Genomic DNA, 12,235 nt, shown 5'->3' on the forward strand with positions numbered 1-12,235 from the left:
ACAAAGCGGCCCTGCTCAGCACATAGTGCCCAGGGCAGGAGGCACCGAGACATCAGAGACCATGAACGAAACCACCAGCTGCCTCTCTGTAAGAGCTGAGACCCTGAAAACCTCCCCCAACGCAGCCGCAGCCTCACAAGGCAGCATTTCACCGTGCTCAATAAGAGCTTTTCTCTCTCCTTCCCTCCCAGAACCAGTACAGTCAACTTTTTTTTTTTTTTTTTCTGGAAATCAATTACTTGTCCAGCAGAGTGTAGCGAGAGGGGATTACAGGTCACATTCTCCACAATTACGCTCTCCAGCACCGAGGAACTTTCCAAATCGCAGGCGTTAAGTAGGTCGCAAGAGGGACAAGCGGCCTGAGGGGTGTTTAAGCAGCTGAACACCTGGATTTTCAGAAAAACAGCCACACCAGCACCAACCCGCACCTCAACCCCTCGGCCATACCCAGCACGGCGGTGAGAAATCCATATAGGCTTCCTTGACGAACCGTGGGCTAAAATTAGCAACCATTCACCCCTGAAAAGCCGCAGCTATCGCCAAAAGGAAAGTAGGTCAGAGAACGGCTGGCTAACTCGATTTTCCGGCGTTTCTAGCCGCTCTGTCCTCACATAACCTCCCCTCTCCCAGGCACCGCTTTCGCTCCCTCCTTTGTTCGCGCTGTGACTGCACGCAGTGTGCGGCTCCGGCCCCGGGCTGGCAGCGGCGGTGGGAACGGGCACGGCAGCACCCGCGTGCCGGGGGCGGCACAGAGCCGTGCTTCAGGGGGAATTCATTAAAGCAGAGCCAGACGAGCGGCCCCGCGCAAACCGCGCCGCCTCCCACCTGCTCCGCTATGTGCACAAGCGCAGGCTTTCTCCCCCGGCCATAATATGGCCTGGTAACAACCCGCCGGGGCTTTGCCAGCCCTTCTGGGGTGCTTTGCTCTCTCGCCTCATCCCCAGGCCTCTGAATCCTCCTGCTGGTTGTGCTTCTCCCAATGCAGCCTCCCCCACACCAAGCTGTGCTCCCCCTGTGTGCCGGCAGCAGGCCCATGACAGCACCTTCCTTCTGCGAGCAGGCCTCAAGGCACTCAGCAGGCCTTCGCTGCTTCTCCGCCACACAAGAGAGGCAAAACTTCTCAAAATTTGGCTCCCTGACCTTCCCCACCCCCGATCATTACATCTCTGTTCAGCTCGCAGCCCTTTAGTCCTACAGCTCACCTCCCCAGCCCACCCGAGCCGCAGTAAGGCTGCAACACAACAGGGCCCAGCCCGTGTCCCAGAGGGCTGGGGTCACCCCGCTTGTGGTGATGCCACCAACAAAGGAACCCAGTGTGTGACCACCAGCGGCCATTTTCCGTGTGAGGGCCTCACTGTGGGTGCTCCATGTCCAAATGAGGGAAAAACCGGGCCTTTCCGCTGCTTTGAACATGTTCCAAAACTGCCATCGCTCGGCCTCAGCTGTTCCACGTGGCCTGCTGTCTTCCTCAGAGGAGGAACTCCAGCCTGCTATGGTTTCTATCAAGCAGAAGGGAAGGATTGTTTGGTCCGAGCCTCCTGCCCACAGACAGGCTCGCTCACACGCTATTCTCAACGGGACTCCACAACACAGAGGAGGAACCTCCATTTACCCATCACAGAGATCACACGGATATGAACACAGAGCCAAACTCCAAATTACGCAGAGATTTGGTGCCAGACGTGACCTTCCCTCACTAAACACCCACCTGGAAGGTGGGCACCCTGTTGTGAAGGTTAATAACAAAAATACTCCTGCTTGCAGCCCGGCCTTGAGGATCAGCGTAGCTTGGAACCACGTCAGGAGCATCACGAGGGGATGCCACCAGCCTTGGGCAGTGTGCGCGACACCTCAGGCATTACAACCATTCACTTTCAAATGGGAAACCCCACACTTGTTCCTGCACTTTGATACTACCTATGGGACCAGCAGCAGTCCTGAGGGACTGGTGGAGGCTTCGGGAGCAGATCACAGCTGGGAGGGACAGGAGGGAACGTGTGCCCATACTGCTGGGGCAGGAGCGGGTGGAAATGAGGGATAAAATAGCAGGATAAGGGCCCAGGAGGACACTCAGCCCTGCACCACGTCCTGCTAACGGGGACCACACCAACGAAAGCTTTTGGAAATACAACATCTGAAGATTCCTTCCCTGCCTCACTGTTATCACCCATTTCTTCCCCTTTTAACATGGGCCAGGTACGTGACAGTGTCCAGGGAGGATGCAATCAACAGAATAGGGATAAAAGTGTTTGAGATGTCCTTCTGTCAGCCCAATCCTTGCACAGGATGCATCAGCCACCCAACCTAAGCCTCCTGCAAAGGGCACTCGGTGGTGCCAAGGGAAGAAGCGCTTTAGAAGCGCTCAGCACCTGCCTGCAGAGCCCCGGGTGGCGAAGCCACCAGCAGCTGGCGTGTGCTCACGCTTCAAAACGCGCCGACCTCAGCCCTCGGCCACTTGCACAACAGGACAACAGGCTGTGCCAACGCCAGGCTTCCGATTGCAGAGGGAGAAAAGCAGATGGAAAAAGTACAACCGGGAAAATTGCGCTGCCTGCGAGCGCAGGGTACGTGGATTTTTTTTTTGTTGTTGTTTTTTGGTGGCGGTGGCGTTTTTTTTTGGAGTCAGGCACCTGGATTTCTGCAGCTCCCAGGGAAATCGCAGGCCTCGCAATTCAAAATAATTAGCGACTGGTAGTTTTCCTTTTATGCAAAATCATCCTTTTTATCCAACACCTAAATGAAAATGAATGTGCTTGATTATCTACCAAAGGGCCCAATTTTCTAGCATCACTCCAACGCACAGCAAAATCCACATCTCCTAAGGCTGCTATTACAGGCGATGGCTGAGCGCAACAAATGAGCGGTCAAGGCAGAGATCCAGAGGCAGTGATGCCAGCATGACCTTTGCTAATGCCATTTACAGCATCAAATATCCACAGATCCAGCCAGGGCTGCATCCATGTCCTTTCTGCTCCAGCCCCGTGGCTCAGGGGTAGCCAGGAGGGCTCAGACATCACAGATATCCCTCACCTCCCTGCAGCCCACCCCACCAAGCCGAAGCCCAGCGTTCGAGGCAATTTTTGACTAGGCTCACTCCAGGGGAGAGGATGAAGTGAGCTACTTAACAGACAGGGCTCTGAAGCACCTCCTGAACGCTTCAAATCTAACACTTATCACAGGAAACCCCTGCAAGCAGGTTCTCACAGGGCTCAGAAGACATTTGCACTTCATCCACACAGCAGAGAGAGCACCTCAGGGCTGACGGGGCTCCATCCATCACAACTTCCCCGCGGGGGCTTTCCCCCGCCTGCCCCTCACCCAGCCCCTCCATCCCCAGCAGGGATGACACAGCACAACCACACGATCTCCGTCGTTTCCAGACTCACCCTGTTCTCGTCGTAGATGATCTGCACCAAGCTGCGATGTTTGGACTCGATCGGAGGGGGGGAGATGGGTTTCTCAGGCTCGGGTGGTTTGGCTGCTTCTTCCTCCAACTGTTGCTGTGGAAGGAAAAAGAGGGGAGGAGGAGAGTGAGTCACAGCGAGCGAGGCAGCTGTCCCCGTCCACACGAGACTCTCTGCGGTGCTGCGACCGAGGCAGAAACCACCACGGCAGTTCCTGTGAGCCGTCACGGGCAGCGGTGACATGGAAGGGGGAGGAGGGCTGCGGGCAGAAGCACAACGTTGGCTTGCCCTGTCCCCGTGCTGGCAGGGTGGTGCAGGGCAGAGGAGGACCACCAGCCTTCAGCAGGCCTCCCAGAGCAGCTCAAGGCTAGAAATAATGGTTTTATTCGAAATCCTAGAGGGGAGCCGCAGCTCTTGCTTGCCTCCGGCGCTGCCATCTGCAAGGGAAGCTGTGGAAGGGCGAGGGTGAGTGACGAGGCTGCTCTCTGCTGTCGGTTTTCTCTTTTGGTGCTGCGGTTGGAGGAGACACCCCGGGATGACTGGTGTCAGTGCAATGACTCGTGCACCTCCGCTCTGCTCCGAGCAGGAGGCAGCCGCCCCTGTGCGGCCAGATGAGCCTGAGCAGGGCAGAGGAGGCCAAACGGGAGAGGCAAAGGTGAACAAAACCACACTGTGCTGCTCCCTCCAGCACCACGGAGGCCGCCACGTCCCCGTGTTCAGAGCCCAGCAGCCTCCTCGTGTGTTCCTACCCGCCCGTGAGCTGCTCAGGCCACGGCAAGCGCGAATTATAAACCATGGGGTTTAGAGGAGAGCTTTCGAACATCGCCGCCATCGGCAGGCACGTTCCCTGTACAACCTGGGCCTCCGGTTCTCCTGAGTGCTGCGAGGCAGGAGGAGACATCAGAGCCCTCTCACTGCGTTTGAGGAACTGCTCGGATGGAAGAGGAAATAACAGATTCCTCCAAGCTCCTCCTGTGGCAGTGGCTCCCTGCGAGGACGAGGAGCTCAAAGCAGCTGTGGGGCAGGGCAGACACAGAGGGAAGGTTTCTCAGAAGCCCCATAGGATTTTTTTTTCTCTGCTCAGCTCCAAACCTCAAAATCTTTTTATTTTCTCCTGCAGCTAGAGCTTTCCCTGTTGAAGCAAAGGAAAAATTGACTGCACCCCTTACTGGGAATTAAAATGCACCTGGGACTGAGCAAGCTGCCTTCATGGGAGGAGAGGAAGCCACCATCCTCCAGCCAGCAGTGTCTCCTGGTCTGAGAAGAGGGTGGGCACCTATTAGCTCCTCACATCACCTCCGCTCCCCGCTGCTGATGAGCTTTAGCACTGCTCGGGCTGCAGGATGCAGGCCAAGAAAACGCTTAAGCACGCAGCGAGGTCTAGTGGCTTGTCCGAGATAACCCCCAGCCTCTAAATTAAACACGGGGTTCAGCGGGTTCTGCCCTCCCACAGGTGGCCATCTCTTCTGCGGGGAAGGTCAGCAGCACAGTGAACGCCCTGATACAACCCAAAAGTCCATCATCAGCTGCCAGACCACAGTCCCTGTGAAACCCAGCCAGGATCCATCCCTTCGTGCCCACAACCAACCAAGGCACGCCGACGAAAAGCAAGAGGAGCTTTTCAGCTGTTCCTCAGGTGGCTCACGGAGCACGAGGGGGACGCCAGCTCTTCGGGAAGCCCCGGCTCGAAGCTCGGGCTGCCAAGGAGCTGTCAGCACGCAGCGGGGCTCCCAGGTGCCTCCCCGCTTCCGCGCTGCTCCCCCGGAGCCGCGGTGTTGTTGGATTAGCGAAGGCACCCCAGAGCCCCAGCTCCGAACAACGCAGAAGAGAGAGCCGCAAAGGCATCAGTCAATCTGCTCCTCCTCTCGGGGAAAATATTTGGGTAAAAAAAAAATAATAATAATAATAAAAAAAAAATGTCAGAAACTTGGCTGCATTGTTCTGGAAACCCACAAAAATTCTGCGAAGTGGTCGGCTCGGCTGTAATTGATTTCAGACAAGAGGATTTGATGGCATATCAGGAAATGAAAGTTTGCCAGTAAGTGGAGGCTCATTAAAAGCAGCTCGTTAAAAGAAAAAAAAAAATACAAATCTAATTATAGCTGAAATACAGTGGAGAATTAGACTCCGCTCTCCATGGCGTAACACTGCACAGCTATTAAAGGGCCAGATGCTGGAGGCTACGGATGCGGGCAGAGTCTGCGGGCGCCGCAGCCCGCTGGAACGGCAAACCTGACCTCAGCAGGTTCAGCCCGCGACAGCTACCCCTGGGAGCTGTGGGAAATGGCAAAGCGAAATAGGTCAAGGTTCTCAGACACGAACAAAATGGATTTCTTAAAGGTCTGCCACAAAAGCTAGGCTGGGACTGTGACCTTTACCGGGAGAGGAGCGGGCTGAGAGATGAGACCTGACGGCTCCACACTCTCTCCCTCCCCACGCCCAGCAGCGACCGCCTGGAAGTCCTCTCCTCTCCCCAAAAGCCAGAGCAGCGATGTCAACGGGATGCAAAATGTCATCATGAGCCGTGGCGCTGGCTCCCCCAGCACCTGCAGGCCAGCCTGGCTGGAAGTGAGGGAGATGTCCTGTCCTGTCCTGTCCCATCCCTGGCCAGGAGTCCCTCTGGCTTCAGCACGCACCACAGAGGGGCCACCAGAGCCTGGCGGGCGCTGCGCTGCAGCCAGCATCGGTGGGCTGGCAGGAAGGTGGGTGACACTTCAGGAAGGTGGGTGACACTTCAGGAAGGACCCAACCTGCACAAAAACCTGCCCCCACGTTGCCTGATGAAGGCAGGGTGGTTACGTGCATGTCCTACGCACCCAGCACGGCATGCCGGGATGGGCACCGGGCTGCCCAGCGGCGAGGAGAGGGCTCCCGGCCACCACGCGCTTCTGAGAACTTCCTTCAAAGAACCTGGGGGAGAGGAGGAGAAAACCCATCCAGGAGATGGAAGGGGAAGGCCCCGAGCTCCCAGTCCAGCTGGACACCACGCAGGGCTCCGTGCAGCCGCCGGCTCCACCTCCATCACCAGGTGGGAGTGTTGTACTCCCGGAGAGCCCTGCGCCGAGCTCGGCATCCAGGGAGGCTCAGGCACAACTGCGAAGAAAAGCCCAGCAGTTTATTTCTTGTTAAGATTCCCAGTGCCAGTGCCAGGAATAAATGCATGAAGATTATCCTGCGCTGTCAGAAAGAGGGGGGAGAAAGAACTCAATGAGAGATGGAAGCACATATGGCACATGAATGAGCGGGGGATGGCTGATCAAAGCGGCCTTCTGCCAGGGGTGCGCAGGATTTGGGGAAGGTTTCTCAGCTTGCTCGAGTCTTTTGCTTCTTGAAACCCCTCCTGCCAGCAAAGCCGGGCAGAGCCTTCGTTGCCATTTTTGGAACAACCGAAGGCAGAGGAATAGTGAGTTGTATTTAATTTTTTTTATTTTATTTTTTTTTTGCGCAGCCTTTCCTTACAAACGAATTTAATTACCCCGAGAAGGCCTCCCAAAGAAGACAGAGGGGAAAAGCATTAGGAAATTACGGCCGCGCACAATTCCTCCCCTGCTCCACCCCCTGCTCCGGGAGGAGCGGGATCTGTTTCAGGCTGATTGCTTTTCCCTCTCCCGTGCTTCTCCTGCGCTGACAGCTCGGAGGCGCAGACGGACAAAGCGCTCCCGCAGACCCTCGGGCAGGAGCCCGCAGCAGCCCCCGTGTGCCAGCTCTCCTGCAGGAAGGGACGGGAGGGGATCTGCCACGGGTATACCAAATGGCTTTCCCTCCACGTGCCTAAATAAATAAATAAAGGAGCGGAGGGGATGACTTTGCTGCCAACAACCACTTTCGCCTTCTTCCCCACTCATCAGAGCATTCTTGTGGGGAGGGAGAATCGTAAAATTTGTTCAGAGGGAAAGAAATAAACCAACCAAGCAGCCAACAATAAAAAAAAACAACACTCCTTTTCCTTATGGAAGGACAGCTTGCTTTTAACAGCAAGGAGCATATGCTGCTCCCAACAACTTCAGCAGCAGCTCCTCGGCCCCTGAAACAAGCCCCCAGCGGCTCTGCAGTTGCCAGGCCTCTCGGCTGCCACCACAGCAGGCACGTGCCCCTCTCTGGAAGCCCCTCACCTCGCAGGAATGGGAAATGAGCGTGTTTTGCACCTCCTCTGCAGCTCCTGCAAGATCTCAGCTCCCTTTCCCTAAGCACCCTGATATATCTGTAGATAAAATGCAACACAAAAAAGGTCCCTCACGTGAATTAAACCACGTTGTTGGAAGAAAAAACACCCTGCTTTGGCTTGCAGGAAAGAAAGGGAGAGTAGCTGGTGTGTGAAAATACAGCTCCAGCAAAGAAAGAAGACGTGGGGTGTTCCTGCATTCGAAATATTTACAAAAGAGCCAGGCACAGGACAGGAGCTGGGCTATAGGTAGGGGGGTTGGGAGTCTGAGAAGCACGTGAAGCCTCTCGGGCCAGCTCTCCATGCTCATTTTTCCTCTTCCTGCTCCACTTGTGCAGATGGGGAGGAAGGTCAACAGCACACTTGTCCTCGAGGAGCACTGGCCTCGTCCCCATCTCACACACAGCGACAGCCCAAGCACGCGTTTTGCTCCATTGACAAATTCTTGACAAACCTCGGGAGAGGCAGTTCGGGATTACCGGCCTCAGGGTTTTTAGCAACTTGCCACGAGCAAAGGAAAAAACAACTGGAAAGAGAGATACAGAAGTGATTTGGTTTAGGAAGTGAAAGCCTTTAAGTCCGTGGGTTTTTCAGACATCCCCCAAGGTTTTGTCATATTAATCTCTTAATGGGTTTATGGTAATTGTATATGTGGCTACAGTAAGGCGGGTGATCCTTCTGCCAGGGAGTGCTCTTGTGCAGGAAAGGCACTGCCTGGGATCAGGTTCAGGTCCCTGGCTCGGGCACAGCTCCGACCGCAGCCGGTCAGGGCACTGCCTGTGGCTGCAGAGCCCTGGAGAAGCGGGCTGGATGCACGGGAAGGCTTGAGCATGTGGGGCCATTAGGGTGCAGCAGCAATGTTTTAAATAGCCCAGCACTACAATAGTAGCAGCAACAGCGCTGGGCAAAGACAATTGCTGGAAAGGGAAAAGAAAAGGTCTGGTGCTGGGCTGCACAGAGGACTCGGGCAATCCAGACTGCATTTCGTCTCTGCTACTGACTGCCTGCATGACCGTGGGCGAGTCACTAAATACAGATTTTACTCCCTTTATCACATTCTGATGTGTAAGAGAGCCCAAAGCTGAGTTTCCAAAGCTCCCTCATCTCGCAGCCACCAGCCCCGGGTTGTCAGCACAGCGGCCACGTCCCCACATCCCGAGGAGCAGGGACACAGACCTGGTGGCACTGCCACTGCCCCTCTGTGGACGTGCACGGGGAGGGACAGGGTGCAAGTCAGCAGGCAGCAGCGTGGACGTGTTCTCCCCTCCATCCCCAGCCTCTTACCTGCTTCTTCTTCAGCTTGGAGATCTGCTGCTCCACCATGGTGATCTCGCGGTCCACGCGGTCCATGTTCTGAATGAGCTCCTCCTTGGACAGCCGGGCCGGCAGCAGGTCCAGCTCGGCATCGGGGTGCGTAGGGCTGACGGGAGACACGGGCTCCAGTTTGCCAGGCAGGCCACGATCCTGAGGAGCACAAAACGAGCAGGTCAGCTCTCCCGGCAGGTTTGGGATCCTCCTCTCACCCTCCCACAGGAGCTGTGGCAGCTCCCCGGCCCGGTCCCAGCCCTCTAAGACACAAACACACACCTCAAAACGTCAGGCTAAGCGGTACCAGCTGCTACATCCCATCGCTGCCGTGTGCTGCAACCCTCAGCATCTCCAGAGGGCACCAGCCCGGTCTCCTGGGGATGCTACAGCAGCTTGACCTCCTGCCAAAGCCTCTGAGGCTCCCATCACCTGCAGTCCTGCAGGACCAAACCCATGGCTTGCAGGGCTGAAATCCTAAACACCATCCCTTCGTGTCTCAGCAGCCAGCTCACGGCTCTGCTTCCTCGAAAATGAGGTAGCCACAGGCTCGTCCTCCACTGACACAGCCCCAAACATGCTGGGAAAAAAAAAAAAAATGAAGCACACTGGCTATGAGGGTGGGCCCAGGAGATGAGGGGACTCCCAGCTCCTTCGGGTTCCCCTCCACCTCCCTAAGATCTCGGCAGGGTGGGGGGAGCCCCAGGTGCGAGATGTCCAACATCCCTCCAGAAACGGAGACCGCAGAGACGGATGAGGTCAGCTCCGATAAAAATAAAGGGAAGTGATGGAGAACAGATTCTTGCAAATTCCAGGTACAGCAGCTCTCTGCTCAGCAGGACCTTTCAAATCAGACACCAGATGGATCAGCAAAACCTCCGCGGCCGTCACAGAGGCCGGCTCTCATTTCCCCTCTGCCTCCAGCTCGTGGTAAACGCATTGAAACTTGCAGCTCCTTCTCCAGAGAAGCGATGATTTCGCTGATGCCACCGAGCCAGCACCCCACGAGCACCCAGAGGCACAACACCTCACCCACACACCGCCCTTCGCCCCCAAACTCCCAATTACTCGGAAGCCCGACTCCCACAGCCCCGAGTTTTGTGCTTGGATGAGCTCACGCAGCCCTGATGAATGCACCTGGGACGAAGCAGCTGTGTGACAGCAACCGGCCACGCAAACAAAACCGCGTTTTCCCTCCTGAGCAGCTGCTCCAAGGGCTCGGCGCTGTCCTTGTCAGCTGCTGGTGCTCACAGCCCCGTCCGAGCACGAGCAGCTCGAGGTGACCGCTTGGGAGGGGAGCTGCGATGGATGGAGCAGCAGCTGGGGGAACAAGAAGGGAAGCCCCTGAGCTAGAGGAGCTGGTGCAGATGCTTCCTCCTGCGTGGTCACCGAGGGATGTGCAGCACCGGGTCCAGGGCGCTGCGCACACCCAGAGCACCGTGGCTGCAGGCACCAGCCCTGCCCCGACCCGGCTTTGTGGCGAGGTCCAAGGGGACCCCGGCACGCCCTGACCCGGGGCACTGCGCTCCCGGTCTGGCAGTTGCCCAACACCTCAATTAAACCTTTATCTCTACGGTTGCCGAGCAGGAGGATGGATTTTCTTTCCCCCTCAAGGGGGCAGGAAGCGGGGAAGAGGAGCTGCGGCTTGGTTTGTAACCCTAAACCGCTGCCAGACTGCGCACAGCACCCTGCAGCTGCTGGGGAGGGGAGGGGAGAGGGAAAGTAAACAAGGGAAGGAGTTCACACAACCTCGCTACCTTAATTACAGCGCGGGGACAAAGGCGACCTTGTTCTGCACCAACTGGCGCTGCCGTCCTCCCCTCCGCTCTGACTCACGGCCACGGGCGAGCGGCCAGGTCCCACCAGCGGACCCCAAAGCAGGTGGGCTGAGCACCAAACCCGACCCAGGCTGCAGGCTGAGCTGGCTGGTGCCAGCAGCCCTCCAGAAGGGCAATCAGAGGGACACTGAAGGTTTCTGGAGGATCCCAAAAGCAGATCCCATCTCGTTTTACAGCCCTGGGTTTAGACACCAAAAAAGGTCGGCCTGCTGCAGCGGGGATGTGAAGTTCAACGTCTTGTCCACAGGTGTGGGGTTTGTGTTGGATTTTCTTTAAAGCCAAGAGGAGCAGCACAACTGCAAGAAGCAAAAGCAATCGGTTGCTCCCGAAATCTGGTTCAGATTAAGAAACAGGGAGAGAAAGCAGCAGAGGCTTGTAGGTGGGTAAACTCTTCTACAAGGCAGAAAGCTACCTGCCAAAAAGGCAGGAGAGAAAGGCTTCCCACAGCACACGGGGAGCTAAAGATACTCTCTCGTGTTGGCCAATACACAAAACAGGGCATTTTTAATCTGCTACTTGGCACAAAACCCTTTGGTAAACTTTTCTGATAAAATTGTATCCTTTTACCTTTCCGAACCTGAAGCAAAATGGCAGCAAAGCTGTGTAAGGGGAAGAGCCTCCAGTCAGAGCACAAAACCCATCATCATCTTGCACTGGGAGATGATGACAGCAATAAATAGAGGCAGCGTCCCCAGACCTCAAATCACTGGTCCTTGTCGTTCCACCTCAAGTGAGGAGCAGCAAGAGGAATTAAAAAACAAAACCAAAAGCCAAAAAACAGCCCCGTGCTGATCCCTCGCAGCGCAAACCCCGCAGCTGGGGCGGGCACCTGGATGCCCGCGAGGAAGGACCTGGGGATGCCAATGGGTGGGGGTGGCTTTGCTTGGACCACTGCTGCTTCCTCACCCTCCGAGGCAAAATATACACCAGTCTTTTGGATAGCATCACAGCCGGGCTTGGGACAAGCGTAGCGAGGAACCTAAAATCCTTCTGATTAACGGGGAGTCACAGGCTTCGAGACCAGCACAAGGGGGGAGAGCTGGAATAAGTCTGCTGGAGGGAAGAAAGCAATTACTGCATTACTCATGTTGGTATTTTCTCAGTAATTACACCGTTTCCGTGCGATTTGTTTTTATACGTGGCTAACAGCTACTGGAGATCCTGTTTATTCCTGGCCTTATTATTATGGGATTTGTACGGTAACGAGGCTGGGCGAGCGGGGGGCAGAAGCTGCACGCACCTCCCTGCAGCAGGAGGAGATGCTGGCAGCGAGGAAACCAATTAGCACTGGGAGGCTGTCAGACAGCAAGGCCAGGCTTTGGGGGTGCTTCTCTTCTCGTTTCCACCCCCCAGCGCCGCATCTCCTGGGCATTAAGGCAAAAACAAGTGTATAAATGCTTAAAAAAGCTAAATACGGGCCAAAGGATTTTTTTTTTTTAACTGGAAAAGCGTCAAATACCACCTGCCCCATCAGCAACCCCAGTGTGACAGCACTGCACTAACGCTGACAGTAGAAAAACGTCAAA

General features: G+C 55.9%; 1 protein-coding gene across 14 annotated transcripts in view; it reads right to left on the minus strand.

Moving 5' to 3' along the window:
* NCOR2 (nuclear receptor corepressor 2) overlaps positions 1 to 12,235 on the minus strand; it is a 222,326-nt gene that overhangs the window by 109,114 nt on the left and 100,977 nt on the right. For all 14 annotated transcript variants that reach the window (XM_032198747.1, XM_032198746.1, XM_032198739.1 and 11 more), the window contains exons 5-6: positions 8,851 to 9,030; positions 3,387 to 3,500 (exon numbers count right to left, since the gene is read on the minus strand). In XM_032198747.1, coding sequence (XP_032054638.1) covers positions 3,387 to 3,500; positions 8,851 to 9,030 — 294 coding nt within the window. The remainder of the gene's footprint in view (positions 1 to 3,386; positions 3,501 to 8,850; positions 9,031 to 12,235) is intronic.

The sequence above is a fragment of the Aythya fuligula genome, chromosome 17, assembly GCF_009819795.1.
Source record: "Aythya fuligula isolate bAytFul2 chromosome 17, bAytFul2.pri, whole genome shotgun sequence".
Taxonomy (NCBI): domain Eukaryota; kingdom Metazoa; phylum Chordata; class Aves; order Anseriformes; family Anatidae; genus Aythya; species Aythya fuligula.